The 24,184-nt window shown below is 37.6% G+C and overlaps 1 protein-coding gene across 1 annotated transcript in view; it reads right to left on the bottom strand.

Moving 5' to 3' along the window:
* Positions 1-7,876: 7,876 nt before the first annotated feature.
* Positions 7,877-24,184, bottom strand: part of ERICH1 (glutamate rich 1) — a 75,034-nt gene continuing 58,726 nt past the window's right edge. The window contains exons 4-6 of the mRNA XM_086460471.1: positions 15,307-15,684; positions 12,824-13,018; positions 7,877-8,211 (exon numbers count right to left, since the gene is read on the bottom strand). Coding sequence (XP_086316597.1) covers positions 8,138-8,211; positions 12,824-13,018; positions 15,307-15,684 — 647 coding nt within the window. The 3' untranslated portion in view covers positions 7,877-8,137. The remainder of the gene's footprint in view (positions 8,212-12,823; positions 13,019-15,306; positions 15,685-24,184) is intronic.

The raw sequence follows: 24,184 nt of genomic DNA, 5'->3' as shown, positions 1-24,184 counted from the left end.
TTATTTTGAATATTTTTCAATTATTCTGCTTCCCCTCAAACACACTCTGAAACACAATTCTGTGGTTTTTTGTACAGTGTCTTTAGTTTGGACTCTTATCCTTACCTAAAAGAATTAAAACTTGTTCTTGCAGAAAACTGAAAAAATACTTGTTGACAGCAGCAATCATTACACCTTGTGTTATTTATAGACTCCTGTGAAGTTGCTCAGTGCCACATGACTTTCTGATCAAAACAAAAAAAAGCATGTAAGACAATAAAGTACATGTTAAATACATCAGAAATCTGCTAGATGATTTCAGTTTTCTGTTTTCAAAAGGAAGGTATAAATAGGCAATTGCGACTGAATCATGTGATGGCTCCTTGGATCCCGTAAAGATTAGTACTAGTAGTCGACACCACTCAGCATTTTTATTAATGATCTGTAAGTAAACATAGAAACATTTCTGGTGAAATTCGCAGATGACACCAAGATTAGCAGATAGTCGATACTAATGAAAGCAGTACATGCACACAAACCAATCTATCATCTACTAATCTAGACATAGTCAAAGAAAATTAATGTCAACATGGCCAAACAGTAAGTCAGACATTTGAGAACAAGAAGTATGGAACCAGGAACTAAATTCTGGAAAGCAAGAGATTTCAAGAGTGATTGTCTACCATGAAAAGTAGTGCAACATGGACTCCCTATACAATCCTATGGCAAAAAGTGTACCCACGAACAACACAGAGGAGAGTACGAAAGCTGTCACTGCTGAGATTTTAAATGAAGTCCTATGAGCAGTTCCAGCACGCTTGTTCTCTAAATGATGGGAAAAAATGGAGAGAATGTACAAGAGAGCTACAAAACCAATTTGAAGGCTGTAGAAAATGACTTAAATCAAATAATGTGAAGAGATAATGTTTAGGGTAGCAAAAAGGAGGTTGCATTGTAGCTTGATTACAGTGTTCAGAAACTTTCACAGACAGAAAATAAAGGCTAGGGAGGGACCACTTAATCTAGTGCAGAAAAGCATACCACAACTAATGGCTGAAAGTTAAATCTGGACAAATTCAAATTTAAAATAAGGCACATGTTTCTAACTGTGAGAGTGACTGAATACTGGAATAAATGACCAGAGAAGGGGCTAAGTCTTCATTTCTTGTTGTCTTTAAATCAAGCTCGCCTGTCTTTCCAGAAGACTCGCTTTAGCAAAACCCACAAATTGTGCTTTTATCAGACTCAAGTTACTGGTTTTCACCCTGAAGTAAAAGGAAAATTTATGACCAGGGATCTAGATGGGGTCAGAGAAGATAATCTCATGTCCTTTTTAGTCTTATCCTCTATGAATCTATGAATTTACTGAGTGAGTACAGAGAAAAAACTATGAGTGACTTTTGCCATCTGGATAACAATGTGATCCATAGCAGATTGTAAATCATCCAGTAATAAATGTACGTCAGAAACTATCGAGATTAATATATTCTTGCAACGCCTTCTAATTTAGAAATTTAGAGTTATTTAATATTTTACACATTAATTTTATACTGGGTAATTGAATTAATGTGAAAGGGTTAAGCAGACAGGCTAATGAAACACTGTGCCATGTACTTAGCTTAATGTGGCTGGAAAAAATCAAGGCATTTTGGTCTGTCAGTTAGCAATCACAGACTTAATTGAATAACATGTCAAGTATTTTAAACTGTTTACCAATGTAAATAGAATCCAGCACTATAGTAATGGTAATAAGCTACGATACTTTCCCTGAATTCCAATCAGATTTGAACATGACCTTCATTTTAAGCTCCAGCATGCCAGACAGAGATCAGCTACCATTATGTCTACAGAGTGTGGTGATTACTCCTGTGACTCTGAAAAAAATGTATTTGCTGTTGATCCACTCTCTAGAACACAGGTAATGGATAATCCATTTGATATTCCTAGCAACGGTTACTCCTTCTCTGTGCATTTATAGTCACTTCCACTTCATTACTATTACTGGGAGGAGGAATAAATCACAAACTTTTACTGACCCTTTCTGAGAAGTGGTAAAGGCTACTTTGTGCATGATTGCATGAAGGGAACAAGAGGAAACGCAGGAGAAGCACCTCCTCAGTGTGTGTTGGGTGAGTTCCAAGTACAGCTGTACAACAGCTCCTTACCCTTCTTCTCCTTCTTCTTTTCACCAATCTCAGGCAACGGCTTCCCAACAGGAGATATGAAAGCAGCAAGGAGTGGGGGTCATAGCCCTGTCCAAGTTGAAGAGGCTTGCCTCTGCCAGACGAGCACCAGGAGCAGGTGATGTTCTGGTCATATAACACGAACATTCCTGACCCCTTCTCAGATGCAGTAAACGATTTTTTTTTTTTTTTCCACAAGATCCAGAAGGCTGCAATGCAGGTGTTTCCACCTGACCTACCTGTTTATGCTCCCGTAACAGTCAACGTAAAGACAGAAGTTCTCCTATTTGTATGATTGTGCTCATCCTAAAATAGATGTCTAGAAGCAATCAGTTGTATTGGGCTGTAAAAGCATCTGTTTCATCCCAGTGATCACAAAGTTCTTTAGGACAGGCAGCTCAGACAGAAACATCTACACTGTAGACAACTGAAGTTAGGAGAAATGAATCCCACTCTGCATGCCTCCAAGCCCTCCTTAGCAAGCTGCAGATGAACACTGCCTCCAAAGTGTCTAGCAGGGGAGAACCAAGTCCCTGTTTTACCAGATTGATCATGTGTGCAATGTAAAATTATTATGCCATTTTTACATATCAGCAACCTTGCTTACGTGTTCTAGCATATTCTTGATTGTAGCTGAAGTCTATTACATTCCCTCAGCACACTTGCATCTCAGATATAATAGAAATTTGCTGGATTCTGTGCAGGAGGTGAAACCCTGTATCAAATTGCTACTAGTTTAGGAAAAGTAGAAAACAGACAAGAAAATAGACAGATTGATGTGGGAGTACAGAGATACAATAAGGCAATATTAGCCAGCATGGTAGGCAGTTGTCTCAGCACACTACTGACCTAGCTGTTGCCAAGCTTTCGGGCAGCATCATGGCAAAGAAGAATTTTAAAGAAGGAAAGGAAGATGACAGGAAGGCTGCTCTGTAGAGAGCTGTGGAAGGCACTGTGGGAAAAAGCACAAATGTGTTAATCTAAATGTAGCAAATGGGTGGTGGAAGCTAGTACCAGAGGCTGAGAGGATGGAGGAATCATCTGTGCACTGACTGAGGGACTGAGAAGGCTGGCAAGGATCTTAAAGCGAAGAAAAGCAGCCTCTAGGTGATGCAACCTACAGCAGCCTAGAGTTGATGCAAAAGAAAAGAAGGTACTGAACCCACAGATTCATTCCTTCTCTATTTTTGTGTAGTCCTCTTCAGTCTTAGATAACATTTTTTTTTTTACATTATGTACCCAAAACCAGGATGTAGCATTGCAGTAAAAACGTAAAAGAGAACTACAGCTTGCTTATATATTTTACAAATGTATACAGTTCATTAAAATGACTACAGACTATTAATCCTATGAAGTTAAGCACTCAACTCGAAGAATGTCCTTGTTAAAGCTATGTATTTATCCCTGAGTGACTGTGGTGCATATACATTGTTTTTAAATAATCAAATAATATTTAGTTTTTTTCCTAGATCTTTAGATGTGGGAAACACACAGCATTTGTAAATTTCTGCTTTTTCTTTATACTCATGTAGTGCTTTTCCCCCATGGCTCAGTTCACCATATACCTAGCAGTTTAAAAATAGACAGTTTTTTTCATCTAAGAAAAACATACATAAAAAATTGTGAAGACATTGTAATTATCCTATTCAACGAAATTTACTCAGATGCAATGCAGAGGATAAAGTAGTTAACAGTGAAGCTAAATTAGCTGCGTGAACATGCAATGCAGCCCTCCTTAGGCGCAATCTAGGGCTGAAGCAATTAATGTGTAGCATACTGTACAAGCATAACACACATCACTTTACTTCTGTGGACTAGTTTTATGATATACGAGATATTACTGGGTGAAATATGTTTTCTTCGGTCAAAGGCAGCTTAACAATTTTCTTCTGCCTTCATGCTGCCACTCCTTGTCTTTTTTTTTAAAAAAAGTCTTTTTTTTTTTTTTCCCCAGATGTCATTTCAGAGATTCAGCCTACTGAGGAGTATCCCCTGCACTGCTGCAGGGGAGAAAAGCCAGCTGTCACAGAAAACACATTAAAGAATTTATAATTCTACACGACTGTAAAGTACTATATAAAATATTGCACCACTTACGAAGCAGTAAAAATCTGTAACATTAGAGGCTGATTCCCACATTACACATCCACAAAAGAGAAGAATTAAGGTCCTACAGGCAACTTTGAGACTAAAATATGTACTGTATATAGAGATAATGGCTTTGAACTCATACCCTTGCATACAAGGCTATTTAATGACCAGCTATTTACTACTACAGATGCCCAAAACTACTTCAGTCTCTGTGGTCTTCCTTGTATGAAGAGCCTAGGGAAGGGACCACTACCTACTCAGAGCCCGATTTCTCTCCCACTGTGCTGCTGTTCCTTCCTTCCTGAGTAATGTTTAATTACGCAAACTAGACAGTTAACTCTTGAAGCCACATGCAGGCTGCTTTCTAGTTGATCCTTAAAGTCTTCCTACTGTTGGAGTCTATGTAGGTTGTAAAAACAGAATTTTAAAGTTCTGCCTTCCCAGAAGTTTGAAATATGCTGATAATAGTGTGTGTACAGTTCCGTCTGAAGTTCTCTGTGAAAATTACACTTAAAAAACTCTTCCATGCCTCAGAAATTCCACACGATACTGCATATTCATTAGACTGAATGATGTGGAAGAAGCAAAAATTCAAGGCCATCTCCTTTGCCATGTACGAGTTTAGCATGAAAATCCAAAGTGATAAATGTTTCATTGCTATGTTGAAGGAGCCACGTATAGTGAAATGTAAAACACAGTGTTCACTAATGGATATTAATTTAAATTTTTCAGTTTTCATACGCCAGCTGTGTTGGTTATATTGTTGCTGAAATAAACCATAAAAGGTGTAGGGAGATTCAGCACCATTTCTGTTAGAGAAGCAGCACAGAAAGTGACCAGGTATTAAAATGCTGGTGTATGCAATCACTTCGACTGCAAATACGATGTTAAACATGAAACCAAACAATCCTTCCCCCCTGACATTTTTAATACATTTCCTAATTGATATTATTATAGGATAAGTAATGTCCATTTCTTTTGCTTTTAAACTAGATCTTTCTGCTGTGTTCTTTTGTGTATTACTCTTAAATGTCCTTCACCATGTTGCAGTTCAGCAAACATTGTTTGGCACATTTGTTTCAGAAACAAATACACTCTTAAGCCATGGACAATGACAATCCACAATTCATCTGCTTGAATTTAGTCCAATTTTCTAAACTTTCCAACATTTCAGACTTTCCTTTATGCTCTACTTTTTATAATCCCTGTTAGTGTAATAGTGGCAGGTTTGGTAAGTGTAAGATTCAGCCTCTATCACAGGTCATTTACAAAGACATCAGATATCACTGACTAACTAGCTACGTTCTGAAACTGCTCCAGGCTTGCTTTGTTAGGACCAGCTGATTTCTGCACAGAATGTAAGGCTCTTACAGTGGTTAAAGTGAAGGGAAAAAAGAGAGACTGAAAGCAATCTTTTCCCCATTATTACCCGATTCAAGCAAAGTACATTTTTGACCTCAGAAATTGTACTCACATTCTGGGATTAGACTACTGACAGCACAAAATATTTCTGTTTGGCAAAGATACCCAAATCTGCTCCTCTGTATGCAGCTATTTAAAATTCAGCCTAATTTTACAAATCACTTTAATATAATGAGAAATGGCCAAGCACCGAAACAGAAACAATAAAGAAGAGAAATTAAAGCAATAAACAAAGCTGTGAGATGAGTGTGTGAGCGCTTGTGAGATGGGTGTGTGAATGTGTGTGCGATCACATGTGTCAGGCTGGACCAGCTGGTGAGTAGCAGACTCCCAGAGCAGGTAAGAGGGCCCAGGATCCAGGCAGGGATAGGAGAGAGGCTGGGGGCCTGTGACTGGTATTTGAGGGATCTGCGAATGGGGGTATGCTTGTGAATCTAGGAAGTGAAGGTGTGTGTCTTTTCACTCCTGAACTTCAATTCCAATCACTCAGAGAGGGATGACTGCACCTGTATTTCATGTGAGTCCTGGCAGAGTCACTCATGGGTGTTGTGAAAGGCAGTGCCCTGTCTGTGGCAGCCTGTGCAGCCAGCCATGTGAGTGTGTGTGAGAGAGAGAAAGTGTGTCTGTCTGTCCATCCATCCGTCCGTCCCCTGGGATATGTGCTGAGCCTCACTACTGGCTGAACCTGAAAACATGAAAGCCACAGTCACCTCCTCCTCCATGGGACAGAGAGACATTCAGGTCTCCAGGTGTACCAGCCTGTGGCCCAGAGGACAACAAGGAGGAATCCTCAGGTCCTGGGGTCCACCCAAGGCAGCAGCCTTATAACATCCCTCAGCACAGTCACCTAAGTATCAGGAAATGCAGACACTATAGTTGTTTGTACGGTCCTAATTTGACCTGGTTGGTACTTGTGTTTCAAAATACTTTAAGTTCATGATCTCATTTATTTTTTCCTATTCAGTGTATAGGACAGATGATTCCTACCTAATGGGCCGCTGCATATCCTTTTTGCGTGGCTCTTAGGCCTCATTTACTGCACAACATTCAAACCTTAATCTGAGGATGAAGTGATTAATTTCCTGCAGGGTCTGTCAACAGAGTATCTAGGTGCTTCATATTCAAGCGATATTTTCTTCATTCTCCAGATGTGGGACAGAGGCACACAGCCTCTCAGTGAAAAGTCACAGCTACAGTTCAGTGCCTATGTGTTAGCAAGTCAGGAGCATTAAAACTGGGAACATGCTATTAGTTTCTCCTCTGCAAAGTCTGTTTTAAATCTTTCCTAGAAGATAGAGACATAACTCAAGTTCTCCAGAGCTGCACACAGCTGCCTTAGCCATAAGACCATTTTTACTGCACCTACAATCCTATTGCATGTTGCTGAACCCCTTTTAACTTCTTCAATTAACGAGCAAGAAATATGATTGTATTTTTATTACACATTTTTGAGCATCACTAAAAACAATGCCTTGCAACAGGATATATCAAGCAATATAAATAAAAAAAAACCCAACCAAAAACCAAAGCAAAAACCCCACACAACATTTATATAGTCTCGTCAGTAATATAAGTCCAAGCATATGTTGGAGGAGACAAATATGTTGCCCCTATCCTACTGATGAGGAAGCTAACACACTGAGATATGAGAAATGGTTTGCTCTGTATCACCTATCAGGTGAATGACTCAGCTGAGAGAAGAGCCTCTCACTTATGAAGCACTTTTTTCTTCAGGATTCCAAACCATTTCACAACCATGGATATTATTTATTGTATCACCTACACATGGATAAATTCAGTTGCAGAAAGACTACACAGTAACCAGTGATCGAACCAGTCCCATAATTTTGCAGCCAGGAAAGCCCATCAGATTGTAAGAGGCTGGGTTGTGGAACAGTTCTGAAAATGCCATCCAAGTTTCTGCATAACACCAAGCAGTACCTACAGGACCCACACATAGAAATGTATCTATTTCCATAGTTTAGCAGTTTATTCAGCAAAAATACACTCCTCAGACACACTGTTGCTTAGATTTAAATATAAAAATATATTTCTGTTTTTCAGGTAAACAGATGTATCAGATAAACAGGAAAAGTCAAGAAAAAAAACTTCCAGAAAGGAAGGATCAATTTATAAACAAAAACCCCCAAACAACTAAACTTTTTAAACAAAATACTTGATACAAACTTTATCATTCTAGGTAAGTCCTTTATCCTAAACTGAAATGTACATACTATGAGCTGAAGACTCATGCCACACAGCATATGGATATTCTTGACTAACAAAAATCACATGTAGTTATACCTTCTTTATTGTCTTTTGGAGTTTGTAACACAGAACAATAACTCATTCACCTGAAGGTGTAGAATCTGTATTGACACTGCTCTTCCTGAACAATTGCTACTTGGTTAAGAGTTTGTCTGCTAAATTTTAACCCTGCTCATGTGGACACAGGCAAGGCTTTATTTCCTGTTCTTCACAGGAAGGATATCTGTAATCCAGTAGTGAAACAGGGATGTGGCTATCTTGGTATGATCTGAAACAAAGAAAACACATTCTTCCTGAAATACCTCTATGACATTTCCAAACATTAAAGAAAAAGACTTGTGTGAACATCTGTTTCCATTTGATATTAGCATTTCAGTAAAACCAGTGCAGATATTGGGGCTTGAAGACTAACACATATGAATTTCTAGATAAACAGGTGCATTTTCTTTTAGGAGGTCAGTAATTTGTACGGGAAACAACTTTGGTCCTACATTTTGGAATGTCCTATTTGATCATGACTCAATAATTCAGAAAAAAAGGAGATCAAAACAACATGATCATATGTGTAAGGCTAAAAGAGTGCAGTATTCTCTTCTTCTTTCTGTCTGGAGAGCAGTTTCACACTTATTATTTAATTTATAGTAGCACCTAGAAGCCCCAGTGAGAATGAGTCCTTTTGTATAGACAGCTGCATGAAAGCCTCAAAATGCCATGGCTTCTGTCTTAATTCAGAGATTATCTATACAACTTTGTTTATTTTAATGAGAGGACTTTCTACAGTATTTATCACATAATATCACATTTAAGATGATTCTATAATGTCATGCTAATATAGCTTTCACATTTAATTTCCTTTTCTTCGAATGTTCATTCAAAAAAAAAAAAAAAAGGTTAAATTTAATCATTTTAGGGCCTCTGTGTATTCAGCCTCTGCATTGTTGGCACACAGTAACTGTATTACTTCTGGTCTGCAAAATACACACCTCCTGCCCCCTCCAGCAATGGAGACATATATAAAGGACAACTCTACAAAAAAAGGCAGCTAAAAGAAGCTTCTAGCTCTTCTGTGAGTGATAATTTCCTAGGCAACAAGGGAAGAGTATATTTGAGACCTGATACTAACCAACAAAGGAAAAATGTTAATAGGTAATGGAATGAAGTTGATGAGTGGAAGCTGAATGAGTTCATAAATTAGGAGATAATGACTTTTTTTTTTTTTTAATTAGGCGATCACCTATGCTTTAATAATTGATGTGAAATGGGAATTAAGTAGCCCTCATTTCAAAAGCCACAGTTTCCAACCAGCAAATGGAGCATTACTTCCAGTCACAGCTCTGCTCCTTTGCCCACTGCACTGTGCAGGATCATGAAGGCGTCTAGCTTCCATTTGCAAATGGCCACTGCCCGAGTCAGAGCCAAGCCCCCGTGACAAGAAACACGTCTATATGACTTCTAAACATTCTCTTCCCTGCATTTATAGAAGACTTTAGGTAGAGGTAAGTACTTTTTATTAAAGATTACCAAATAAATGGAAATAGTAATAGGACATTTTGTTCTTTTTTACAGTCTGAGATCAATAACACTTTAAATAGCTATGTTCAAACAAAAACTCTTGACCAACCTCAACTTTGTATGATTGCTGAAGTACAAGGTCAAGGTAACTTGTTGGAGCAACTTGAAGCACAAACCACAAAGTAACTTCATGACAACCAGACAGAACAATCAGTATCTCTTAACCACAGAGGATTTCTTGTTCAAGTATGTTTTCTCATTTAAACGAAGGGTTAAAGGTAATCCTTTAATGTTGATAATTTTTCTGTTTCAATCTCCTTTGCAATTTCCTCTTCCTGCAAAATTTTTCAGACCCTAACATCAACCTTGCTAGACTTCCTTTGATATGACTGCAAATACTGGGATCTAAGAGCTCGAGGTAAAACAAACTTTTTTCTTCATTGCTTTTTTTTCTTTTGATTGAACCATGATTCTCAATCAGAATAGCAAGCTCAGAGCTGTGAAAGAAATACGAAAACATGGTCTTGAACCACTGGCTTTCAATTTGTGGTCTGCAGACCCTGGGTAGCCCATAGCTTTACTCTAAGGGGTATGTAAAAAGTTACTAAGAAAAGCAACTTTATCACCAGTAGGAATAAACTTGCCAAGTGGGACTTGGTAGCCCCAGTGGAAAATTAGATTAAACCATAAAATTTATATATATGAGGAAATAAAAGATACAGAACAGTACATTTACTTTGTAAAGTTTACTAATGGAGAATGTGCACTTATATGAAAGAGACGGATCACTTCTCATTTTTTTCCTACTCTTTCATTCCTTGAATTAAAGACAAAACTGAACAAATCATAGCACCCATTATTATTCCTTTGATGCTGGCTTCTTAAGTAGAATCAAAACCATGGGAAAAAGGGTTAACATACTGCTTCTTGAACTAAAAATAGGTTTACTTTGTAAAAATAATACACCTTGCTAAAATTAAGAAAAAATGTTTTCTTTCATCATGTTAATAAGGAATGACCTTTTCTTCTAGTACATAGTGCCCCAGTAAAAATAAACAAAACAGAAAAAAGGCAAGATAATCACACTTGTAAAAAAAAAAATTGAGATTACTCTGATGTACTGTACATTTTTATTTTCATAAACAGCCCTAACCTGTATTTCTATAACAAGAACTTGAATTCGCTGAGACAACAAGTTTTTGTAATAACTTTTATCACCTGTTCATTGGGAATGAAATTTAAAATTTATGAAAAATGGGCAAGACAATCTCCTTTTGAGCCAAAAGTAGGAAAAAAAGTATAATTAAAAGCCTAACTCAATGTAAAATTTCAGAGCACTATAGTCTCGTTCACTAAACTCCTGAATAACAAACAATGGATTGTTAAATTCTGCTAAGGCAAATTAATATCTAGCAGGTGTTTAATTATCCTTTAATAATTTATCACAAGGTATTTTCCTCTTTCTTATGTTGTTGTACCTCGTGAATATCAAATCAACTACTACAGTTACACCATGGTGAACTTGGAATGAGGTTAGAATTGAGCTCAGAGTGACAACAGTTACTAGGAAAAAAAAATCAACTGGAAGGTTAAACAATTTCAGGCTGTATCAGCAGAAACATAAATGAATTTTAAAAATATTTCAGAATTTTTTTTCTGCTTTTGCAAGTGACAAATACATGCATCAGAAAATTAGGGTAGTTGCATGCATTTGTTTTGAACTTGCTTCTGTTTTGTCTCTTCAGTTTGACATTCCTGCTATATGAAAGTAAACAGAGAAGCTTGCCTCCAGGCTGTAAAATCCAACAGAATTCCTACTGAACTGAGTAGAATTTGGATAAGGCCTTTAAGGAACATCCCGAATATGGTTGCTTCGACAGTTCCATTTTGATTTAATCAACAGAAGATGAATTAGGTCATTTAATAAAGGGCCAATACCGTTACCACTATTCCTGCTGAGTCCTACTTAGTTTGCAAATGTGTATTACATCCAGTAAGACTATCTGATTATAATTAAGATCATAGAATCTAGGCTTGAAATTAATTATTGAATGCATAGAAGGATCTTGTTCCACGTATATGTGGATACTTCAGATCTATCAGAACCTTAAGGGCTGTCATACTCCATATGTACACTTTAAGGAATAAATATATACTTCTGTAAGTCTCTGCTTTTCCAAATGTATTGGCTTTGAACTCTACGGGCAGGAATTCTCTCTTTCCTGTGTTTTCACAATGCACAGCATGCACCAGGCTCCACTCTTTACTGGGATCTTTAGCCACTATCAAACTGCAAATTATTTAATGATGTCACAGTAGCCTCTTCTTCGAATGTTACTGCTAAGCCTCTGATGGCTATGATCTTATTTAGTCTGTTACCACACTACTACCAGCTCAGTCATTACTCTTCAAATGACTTAGAGCACAATCTAAAATGGTTGAGATTCTCTCGTGCCACAGCAAGTGCTCTCACCTCTGACTAACTTCTTTCAGAGGCAAGATAATTCAGCACATCTCGTAGATTTGGCTGATGCTGCAACAAATGTACTAATGACAATTAACAATGACTGCTTAAATGAAGACTACTTGGAAAATGAATTATTATACCTTCTACGGACGACATGGTGATCCCACATGCACTTGAGGAACTATTATCTGTCTAAGAAGAAATTCTACTAAAATTATAGGGGTTATAACAGAGAACAAAAGGAGCATGAACGAAATCAGACTTGTGCCTCAGAGATGAAAAGATTTAGTAACAGAATTCTTTTTATGAATGACATTATAATTCATTATGAAGAGTGATGTTACAAGCAGCAGTATTTTTCAAAAACTTAAACCAGATGTTTACACCTAAACAAAGACAAAGCTGTAAATCCAACTCTAGCATGCAAAATCTATTTAAAGAAGCCATGCAGGTGACCAAGAAGAAATGAAATAATGGGCTTTATTGATTCTTATGCATGTAAAATTAATCCTTAACTGGATGAGTGAAATCTCCAAGATAAACAAGTTAATTCCTGTGGTTTAAAAACTCCACAAAGATAATGTATTAAAAATATGCTTTAAACATGATTAAATCTTAAAACAGTTAAGGTTTTAAAAATAATGTTTTAAAAATCTGAATAATCTTTTACTTTATAGCTACCGCAAAGTATGAAAAATTTCTGTACTAATCGTAACCAAACAAGAAACAGGGAAAATCACTGTATTTTTGGTGGGAATTATGCTTTCAAACCTTGCATAAGCATATATTTACCACTATATAATTACTTATGGCTTCCTAATAAGAAAACCTGTGACAAATCTGAATTTTAATCCACACAAAAAAGAACACCAGTGAATGAACATGAGTGAATAGTACCTACCAGAAGGCATCATGGATTGTTCTTGAAATCGTTTCAAAGCATCCTTCAATCTCTCAATATCCTGTAGCAATACAAGGGATTTCAGCTGATGCAGAAGAGTCACATCTGAGGAAGAGATGGTGCGAGACTCAAGATTTTTTAAAAGCTCTTGGGCAGTTGCTGAATTTACAGCAGAATCCGTGCCTTTTGATTTATCTGGAAAAACAATTGGAAAACCACATCAAAAATACTCAGTAAGCACAGAGAATTTTCCTAACTATACTTTCTTTTCAAAGACAGAATCTTCCTTTTTAGTTCAACTTACAACCAAGTACCAGGTACTAAAAAGCAGCTTGCTCCTCCCATTTTTCGTTACATATTAAAATAATCCTAAGAGGGGAAAGTATCAAATTCAAAAAGCAAAAAGAACAATAGGATTCACAGTGACAGGAATGTAAGAGGAACCTAAATTTTAAAGATTATCACAGGAAGATGTGATGAAAAACTACTGAGGCCAAAGCACTATGGTTTTGCTCTCTATACACTATGTACTATAAAAATGCAAACACACGTGGAGACAGCTAACAACTCTGTGGAACTACTGCAAAGCACTTCTGGAGTCATCTAATTATCTTGTTATTGTACTTTTTATTGAAAAAGCAGATACTATAGCATGCAAGACAGCAGAGAAGCACATACATTGTTTCTACAGTACTAAAGCATAAATTCATTCTTCCATTCTAGAAACAATGTATAGTCTGTCCCTTTAACCAGACTCCCTTTAGTTCTGTTTTTTGCCAGCAAGCCAACTGAGAAGAACAGAATTTTCCCGATTCAGCTTTTGGACATAAGAACAAGTATAATCCAATGTGACCACTCGAAAACGCTGTTAAAAGCAATGGCTTCCAATTTTATCTAAAAAAATTTAGAAGTATTAAAGTCACTCAACTAGAAAAGGTGAACAGCATAACGTTAGATCTATATATAAACTAGGATTTGCCTAACAAGAAAGTTAGTCACACTCTGATTTATGGATTGGACATCTTATCCACAGATGAACTGTCTTTTACCTGAGAATTTCTCTCTGTGGATTCCAAGGTCCTCACTGGCTCAAACCTCCGATCTGTAGGTTTGACAGCAGGGCCAGCCGGTCTGTCAACCACTGCTAAAACAGAACTTGACTTCCAGGAAAGATGGAAGCTCAATGCTTTTTCTTAAAATTCTACATGCAACACAGCGGTGGACAATTGACCAGGCTTCTGTTTTGGGTTGTGTATTAACAGCAGAACTGTTAACTGAGTTTGCAACCTTGCTCTGTTATTCTGGAGTTCCACTACAGCAAATGCATCTAGTTTTGCTTACATTTACTGAGCCATACATTGAAGTAGTAAAATTCTTATTTTTGGTGATGGAGATACATCAGTCAGAAAGTAGGATGGATTTCCAATGCCAGCCTTAGTATGAAGACCTGACACAGCAGAAAAATTTTAACAAAGTAAGCAAAGAAGATTCTATGCATAAATCTTGAGGAAAAAAAATAACAGAAAATCCCTGATGTCATCTTAGCAGGGTTTTAAAACTAATTCTGTAATATAAAGATAAATTTTATGGGACTAGGAGCTGACAGTTCTGACTTAAGATGGACTCATACAGGCAGGTAAGCTGTTTAATATTCTTCATTCAGCCCCATAGACAGTCAAGGCCATACACTTTGAAAAATTTTTCACTGCTTTTTTCCAGTTTTACAAGACAGTTATCATTTTAAACCTATGTTCTCAGCTGAGCAACTACAGAACACAACAGCTTGCCCTTAAGAAAACATATTTAACTGTAGATGCTACCAACATAATCTGGTGCATATACAAATAAATACTATAGTACTTACCTCTAAAACTTCATTATCTCTGAAAGGCATTTATGACATAAGCACCATACAAGCAGCTTTTCAGGAAGGCAAAGGAAGAAACATACAGTAGGAATTTCTCTGATTTTAGTGGCCGGATGAACATTCAATAGGCCATTAGGGATAACATCCATGCAATCCTTTTTAAAGTGCTATGGAATATGCACGGAGCATCAGTTCACATTCATCTTGTTCACAAGTGCTTTATGCCAATACAATTTCCCAGTGCCAACAGTATCTTCCCCTTTCCTCTTGGATGCTGTCTGTCTAGATTTCCTTATATACTACAAATAAATCTCCTCCTGGGAAGGTGAACCTCCTGAAAAATAGGTTGGTTCAGAGACAGTAAGCACCAAAGTAGTTTAGGATAGCAATTATTGCCCTCATTTGAAGCTCTCTGAAAGCAAGTAATCCTTCTGGATGTTTGCTTGCAGAGGAAAGAAGAACTTGCTCCATTTTAACCACTACATTTACCCCAAGTGCATTGCAATGTTTTAAAAAAGAGCAAGGAATATTATGTATATTTTCAAAGACAGAGAAGTGCAGATCTATTTTCTCCTACATGGTAATACGAAAAGAAAGGAGAAAGAGTGGTACATACTGTCAGCAAAATAAATTTGTTGTGTTGCCTGCAGGAAGTCCAGAATGCTATCTGCCTTTTCATCTATGTCTTTTAAGCCTGCTGCTTCTTCTCTGTTGTTTTTGCCAGGCTGATATGTAAAATCCACACCGGTAGTTTTTGTTACCAAGCCAGCTGCTCTCATTTTTTCTTTCTGTCGCTTCTTTTTCATTTTCCTCTTTTTGTTTTTGCTTATTTTGGGACTGTCTATCTGCTGCAGCTGTAAATTATCTTGAACAAGAGTCTCTGGCATTCCAGATTCTGTTTGCTCTCCATGCAAATCATTAGAGTTTTGCAAACTGCTCTTTTGTTTCTTCCTTCGAATGCGCTTTCTCTTGGTTTGTCCTTGACATGCCTCCTCTGCAGATTCAAAAGAGACATGATAGTTGTAAATAAGAAGATCTGTAATAAGCATTTTGGAAATGCAGACAATGAAATATTACTCCCTTCAAATTCTGGGATGTCTGAGTGGCTCTAATCGTACTTTTATGCTTAGAATGCCTTTCAGTACTACAATGTCAAAGCCAATTTTTCTGAACGCATTGAGTAAGAAGACAAGTTCTTTTCCTTTCTGCTTTCAGTAAAGACTGTACTCTCCGTGCTACACACTTTACAACACATTTACTTTCTTAAAGCAGATAATATGGTTCTATACAGAGAGTGAGGTCAAAAGAATCGTCAGGGCAAAACCCAGTATAGGCAGGGGACACAGGCTGAGAGAGCTCTCCCAAGACCCCTACAAGAACTCCCAGTTTGTAGACTTGACCAAGAATGCAAGAAGAATGCATGCAATTCACAGTAAAAGACATTCGTGCTTGTATTGGCGATATCCCTCCACGATAATACTGTGCCTTAAAAATACCAGGCATCTGTTTCTGATTCTTCTACTTTCTCCTCCTTAAATATCCTCCTCCTTTGGGATATCTTACTGCTAGCTCAGCTTTGGACATCAACTTTATAGGGAAAGCGTGCAAGGCATCAGTGACCTTGGCGAGTAATCTCTGATCTCTTTAACAGCCTGTCTTGGTTCTGTCATTCCCTTGCTACAGTATAAATTCATTACTAGCTAATTCTTCAAAGGGCTCAAATGTCAAGGGAAAGAAGTCCCTCTTGCTCTCCAAGACAGCTTTCATGCATCTTTACTCAGATCTTATCCCTGTACGCAAAGCCAGAGTTTTAAAGTCTTCTCTGACCCTGAACTGACTGCCTCTCCCACACGCTCACTTCTGAGTGTAAGCCCTCTTACAGGAAGGAAGGACTAAAGGAAGACTGCCGGAATCCATCTTCCCTTTGACTGCACTGCTGCTGAAGTCCATATTCATGCCTATAATAATTCCTGTCTAATTAACTGAAATTCCCTCTTTCACGGTTTAACGAAATCCTCATATGTTTAAACATCATGGACTGCAGAATGCCAGTGTTGTTCTACTGTCTTGCTCTAGAAAGTTAAGCCATTTATCCTTACCTCAACCTCTTGCTGCACATTTCTAAATTCCTTGCAGTGTACTGAGCCCAGTGCTCTTATTTCTCTGGTTTTACGCCATTTCCTTAGGGTCAAAGAATCTTTGCCTGGCTAATGCTGGTGTAATGCAGGAGACACCTGAAGCCAAATGCTTGTTTCCAAATGATCTGCACAGTCTCCTGAACTGCCTCTGACATTCTCAGCTTGTTTGGCTTTCTCATCACTCCTCCCCCTACCAGTCTTTGCCTCTATTTTCTTCATGGTTGGAGGCCCTCTCTTTCATTTCTGTTTCTTTTTCTGTCTTGAACTCTGTCAGCTCTGAGCCACTTTCTCTCTTTAAATATCACTACAAGACTTTTAGTTCTTTAGCTGACAGATGACTCACTGCAAAGCAATTTTCCATACTTTCTACGAAGAAGGCTGCATAAAAATAAATTTGCTGTATTGTAATTGAACACCACAGCATGTTAAAGACACACCAAACATCACCTCATACCCACAGTGTGGAATGTTTCGCACGCATGGTATTTGAGCTAAATATCTTTATACATGATTTAGACATATGGGATGTGGGAAAAATAACGTCTGTGTCGTCCTGCAGGAATAAAATATCAGAACTGAAGGCAGATATGGATGGTGAAAGATGCTATAAACAAAACATCGATGTTTCATCTTGAGATCATATTTGGATTTTCATGCGAGTATTTGTGTTATAATAGGTGAATTTCACTGTAAACATATATACATTGTTCTGTAAAATTGCTCAGCCCCCTGTTAACCTGAGCCATACTGTTTGCTAATAAAGCTACTCTAATCTGCGCTCTCAGCAATGAGGCCCAACATGCTTAGCACCCAAGAATCACTAAATCTCAGCAGAACATGTTGTGCAGCCAAGCACCCTCAATTGGTTTGAAGATACCTGAAAAAAACAGCGCAGAGGGCAGAACAGGGTTTAAGACAATTGATGTTTTGGGTTAAATCCAAAAGTTTGCTTATCCTTGGTAGCTTAGGACAGCAGAAGGTCTGAAGAGACCAGGGTGAAGCTGTCAAAAGGCAGAAGGAATGTAGTCTTACCATGTGCATGTTAAGATAAATCTGAAAGATCAGAACTGTGCTAAGTTTCCTCCAACAGAGAAAACATACTTTACATCACAAGACACATGACTTCAGCTATTTCTCTTAAACTGGCAATCCTCTAGCAGTTTTTGTCATTCTTCGATCCATATTTTAATATCTCCTTAGTATCTACTGCTCTATGTGTGGGAGCTACTAGTGATTCAACATCAGGAATAGATAAAATTAGATGTTGAAAAATGCAAAGCAATGCACACAAAAGGGATTAATTTGAACAACTCACTGCTAGGGTTAGAGTGAACTGCTATCAGCTCAGGAAAAGCAAAACAAAAGCCAGACCTGTGCATCAGTATGGAAAGTTCAATGAAAACATGTGCTCACTGGGTATCAGTGATGAAAACAGCAAACACCTTGTTTGAACACATAAGGAAGAGGATGGAAAATAACAGCAAAAATATTCCAAAGCTATTATACAAATCTGTCGTACTCTTCAAGCTTGTAATGTTATATTACTTAGCATAATCCCAGCACAGTGAGGCTTTGGCAGACAAGAAGAGGACTCTCACAGAAGCTACCAGAGAAAGAAACTCCAAAAAAGATTTATATGATTTGACTGAAAGAAAGAGTGATAAAATGGGCTCTATTTCTGCCTCCTCACGCACAAACAAGGTGAAGTCTAATTAATCTGAGCAGTTTCACATGGAAATAGAAGAAAGTAAATACTTGTTTTACAAACAGCACAGTTAGCTTATTGAATTCATATGTGTGTGGTATGCACAGGAGCCAAGAGCTTAACAGGGTTCAAGAACCGGTGTTTATACAGCCAACAAGGCTACCTGATTATAACAGCTATGCTAAAATATAAGTAAGAGTTGTACAAGAAATATAAACCATATGTTTATTACAGCCTGTACAATGCTCTTAACAAATGAAATGCTCTGTGGGATTCACCTCCCACAACTTTAGCTGCCTGAAAAGAAAAAACTTAGTGCATACTCAGACCTACGCTCCCCCTGACAAACCAAGAGACACTAGCATCTTCAGAAAGCAATTTACCTCATTCTAAACCAGCTTGGGATGGAAATGCAGCCTGAAGGTCTTCACCTCTCTCTCTCCCCTTCCTTTCACTACAAAGGAAATGTAGACAATGAATTTGGAATAGATGTTTGCAACAACCAAGAAGAATTAGTCTCTTTCACAAAAATTAACAGTATGGAGGAGGGTGCTTCTTAACATGACTCAGCTCATCAGACTGATTTTTGTTAATTAACAAAATCCAATGTTTTATTAAAAAACCCCGCTTCTGACTGAAATTCTAAATTTCAAACCAGTAGGGAGGCCTGATAAAATTTCAATATATATGAATTTGGTTCCAATAATTTTTCCCACTGACCGAAGAGGTTTGTAATGTCAAAGCGGCATAATTGTAACAAATGCAGGGAATACATGCTACACAAGCAGTCTTAGTAAGGTCTTGAATACATACTTAAAGAACATTGATAGGAATATCAGCTTTTGGACCACACTAACTACAGCCACAACTGCAGCTACAGCTTGTCCTAATTCCACACAAACTGATGATTCTTCTCCTTCTGTTCCATAACGGCCTGTCACCTCTCTCCCTCGTAAGACCCATTTCTGCTCCACAAGTGGCTTATTTTATCACATAATCCAATTATCCAGAAGCAATTGTCTTTAACCTGTTTAGTCTGGACTTGGTGCCCTCTCAGACTGAGCAAAGTGGTTTCCAGACAGAACGCCCATATACATTTTCCAGCCATGGTCATAATTTCCTAAGCATTTCTTTCAGCCTTAATAAGAACCCCCTCCTCAGGAACTGTTCCGAGCTAAAGATAACTTTTTTCTCTGTTTTTTTTTTTTTTGTTGTTGTTGGTGGTTTTGTTTGTTTGTGTTTAGTTTTCTTCCCTGCATTATTTTTAGTCTAGCCTACCTTCCTGATGCAGTTTACCATGCAGCTGCACAGTCACACTAGCCTGACTGACAGAATGACATGGAAGCCTGAAAAGCACCAAAAGAAAAAGTCATCTTCTAACAGACTATCTCATCTCGTCTGAAGTATTAAAAAGTTTTCTCCATGCAAACTGCATGTCTCCTTAACAGAACAGCGGCATAAATACGTCAAAAAACAGACTTAAAATGAAATACAGGACTCGCTTTATAGATACTGCTTATTCAATTTTGATAATGACAAATCAGCACATCCAGCTTATATCTTCAAGGAAAAATAGAAAGTAATAAAAATAACGATTTATATCAAGACTCCAAATAAGCCAACTTTTATTTATTAACTTCTATTATATTAGCAAGTTATTTAGTATTCATCATCAGGGAAACTGGAGACACAAAGAGATTAAATACAACGCTTAACATAAGCTAAAAGCAACAGCTGACTGTTCCTCCCATCCAGACTAACTATCAGCATGGACACAGTGCTGGCAACTCCATGCCTGAAAAGATGAGCTTCCTCAAGTTTATCTGTATTATTTCAGTTCCTTCAGATAATGGCAGATGGAAACACTCAGGGAAAGAAATAAAAGAGATAAAGCAGCCCGAGGAGAAGATAGCCAAAGAATATCCTCTGAGCTTTAGAAATCTCATCTATAATGTGCTCATCATGACTCAAGTATGGCAGCTGGCTCTCCTGCTCAAGGACCAAGTCCCACAGTAGGCTCTTCCGGATGTTGTTCATGTTCATTTTGTTCTTTTGCTCAGATGAAGCAGGACACGTGCCTCTCCTGCTTTTTCATCCAGTTTAAACTCTGTTCTTCTCCCTGATATACTGGATGGATTTTCCAGTGTACCAAGCAGTCATTGCAGAGGAATTTAATTTTGGTTTAGGATCTTGCAAGGGAAAAAACCCCATGTTATTTTTAGTGCCAATTAAGATATCAGCAGTTACAATTTGGCCAAGAGTGAAAAGCTGTGGCTAACAAATGCAATAAAATGTAATGATTTATTACAATAAAAGCAATACTGAAAAGATCTCAGGAGCACAAGATGACGTTAACATTTTTACACTCTGTTTTTTGGAAATGGTTTCAAATTATCATTTGAAATCAGAAAAAAATCCACTTCAAAGATTTTAGTAATCTACAACACCTTTTATGTTGGAGAAAATTGCAAAAGACTGGAAGCTCTTTAGGATAGGGACTGTCTTTTGTTGTTCATTCATACTATGTTTGTATACTCACAAATGAAGAATTCATATAAAACTGGAAAATATTGCATATATGCTGCCTATCACAACAGAGTACTACCTCTTGTATTTAAAACAAATCCAATTAATAGTAATGGCAATGATAAATAAAAGCAGATACCACGGTCTGCAACAGACTTCAGTCCTAAATGTTTATCTGACGTTATACAGACGAATTTCTCTTAAGCTATGTCAAACTCCTGTCAGAAAAGAAACGATACCTGCTCACAATAAACATCTAACTAGTACCATAACCCCATCAAACAGTAGCCATACATTGCATTCTAGATACAGTGATAAAACGATGTTCCCTCTTTTGCACTTTTTACTTTAGTAATTGCCATAATTTTATTTGCTTTTTGACTGCTGCTGAGTGCTGAAATGTTGTTTTCAGAAAGTTATTTATCTTACTGTAAAACCTTAGTCCTGCTTGGTAACAGCCAGCTCTGAGCCCACCATTTTGCAGGTGAATTTTGACTGGTTATTTTTTCCTAAGTACATCACTTGACAATTACCTAAAATGTGTTTCATCTGCTATTTTTGACAAATCACTCAATCTGAGATTATGTTGCACCCAGCTCTTGCCTTTAGAGCAGTCAGTATCTGTGTAGCCATGAGGAAACCTTCCGCCTTCACTTTTCACTCTTTTTACTTGACCATCTACTGAACACAAGCCTCCAGTTCTGACCTCCCTGTTCTGGGAACTGCTGCGTTCTCTTCATCTACTTACCTGTTCTGGGACTTTGCCTTTCAAGCTATGTCTTAAGTTCTCCCTTTGGTGAGAGGCTTTATCAAAAACTGTCTAAGTTCAAGGAAACCACATCAGCTGCAGCACCCTTACACACGTATTTCCTGCCTCTTCAAAGAATTCCAAGATAGCTGTACGTTTCCTCTTTGCAAACCTCACATTGATCTCTCCCACGCAGGTCACAGGTTTTTGGGCATCACAAATCCTATTTTGCATTATAATTTGCGCTGAACTGCCTAAAGCAAACACCAGGATTACATGATTGCTGTTCCCTGGATGATTTAAGAACTGTTTTAAAAAAACTGGCATCACACTATCCAGCCTCAAAGTCTCTGATAACAAGGTAATTTGAAAAGTAAGTGGTTATGCATCACTGTCAGTAATGTGGGCAACTTTTTTCTTCGAATTCTTTCTGAATAAAATCTGGTACTGGCGATTTTATTTTACTATTTATTTTGTTCTTGACCATTAGATCACTTCAATTTCACATACCCTTTGAGAAAGCCCAAGGAGTGTTCCAGCATGAGATTCTCCATAGTTTTTCCCACAGACAACATAAATGTAAATAATTTATTTAACGTCTCTAAAATAGGCCTCTTTTTTAAGTATTCCTTCTACACTGTGATCTTTGGCTCAAAAGACTGGCAGGTGCACTGCTCCTGATGCATCAGAATTAAGAGCAATTACCGGTTTTAAGTCTTTGTACCATTTGCTCAAATATTCCTTAGCCTGTCCTACCTTGCTTTTACATTTAAATCTGTTTAAAACATCATTTGGGTGTGTATTCAGCTTTTTAAAGAACACCTACTTCTTTCTAACAACTTCCTTTACTCTGTTGTCTAGCTCTGCTGTCTTCCTTTCGCTTTTTCTCAAGCCTTTCATGACAGGTGGTGGGCGCTGGCCTTGAATATCACATATGGTGTCCTTAAGTAGCTTCCACACCGCCTGGTACAACTTCCTTCTCTTAGCTGACCTTTTTTAGGTTCTTTTTAGCAAGTATCTTTATTTTTGTGTAGTGTCTCTTCTTGAAGTGTTTTGTTGTTGTTGTTGTTTTTCTTTGTTTGTTTGGTTTGGTTTGTTTTTCCAGTCTGATGTTGAACCTAACAGTTCCTGTTGCAACGCGCCTCTTGTGAACCAGACTCCACCCAGGACAAAGGACAAAGCCAAGTTTCACATTTCCCCTCACCATCACTGCCTTGGTTACTGACCGTGTCTAAAAACCGAGACTCTTCACAACATCCTGATGCAACAGTCATGTCATCTGGACACGGAGGAACTGAAGATCTCATTACTACTCTCTCTTCTGAGATCTTTCAGCACACAGCAATGAGTATTCACAGTCCCAGCTGGATACATGATGAAACAGACTCTAAGTTTGCTTTGCTTTTTGATATGTACACTCAGGCCAGACACGCATTGATCTAAGGATCCAGGAGATATTTGAAACTATTCCAATGAATAGATTAATTTTGACAAGGTTTCGGGCCTCCCATCACTTTACGCAAAAAGCTATGCTTGATGAAGCCCCCAAGTTTTCCTAAATGGAAATGTCAGCTTTTCTGACATTTTTTCTATACTGATCAGTGACTTAATTTTTAAATGAAGGTAAATATTTTGACCTTTTATTGATCTTTCTCATTATTATTTTTTACATTTCAAGCTCACTGCCTTAAATAATTTTAGCTTTTTTGGGGTGACACGCAAACCATCTGAGTCAGTGACCATTACGTAGAGGCATCACACAGCACTTCCTAAATGGGCTCAGTAGTGCCTCCCAAAACCACTGAAAATTATGATGTTGAATCAGTGAGGAAAATAAAATCAAATCATGGACCTAAGCATATTCACAGACATGAAAGAAGAACAGAGATTCAACGACAATTGGTAACTGTTTGAGGGCTACTAAATCTGAAGTGCTCAAGGATCCTAAAGCTGCCTATAGAGTTTCTATAGTTTAGCAGCTGCAAAGACTAATTACTACTAAATACAGAAATCTTAAGTCTTTGGCTAATAAGATTACGTCTTTGTATTTGAACAGAATGCATCACTGTGAATTGGAGGGGACGATTTGTAAGATTTATATTAAAAAACTAGAAACATTTTAGCTATTTGATGTCACATTTACACTTAAAAAATTTGTTCTTTCTTTCAACTTTGCAGGACACAAATACACATTCACAGTTTTCTTTAAAGTTGGTTTTTTTTCCCCCCAAACTGGTTTTCAACCAATGCTTGGTTTAAAGAATCCAGAGCTCTCCCTTTGCTCAGAATAACAATAAAAATGATAAGAAAACCTGCAATCTAAAAATCCTGCTCAGCATTTAAAATGTTCTTTCCAAATATACCAGCTAAAGTGGTG

The sequence above is a fragment of the Leptosomus discolor genome, chromosome 2 (genome assembly GCF_034619465.1).
Source record: "Leptosomus discolor isolate bLepDis1 chromosome 2, bLepDis1.hap2, whole genome shotgun sequence".
In the NCBI taxonomy this organism is placed as follows: domain Eukaryota; kingdom Metazoa; phylum Chordata; class Aves; order Leptosomiformes; family Leptosomidae; genus Leptosomus; species Leptosomus discolor.
Note: the sequence above shows the minus strand (reverse complement) of the source record. Positions and strands in the feature narration are given on the sequence as shown.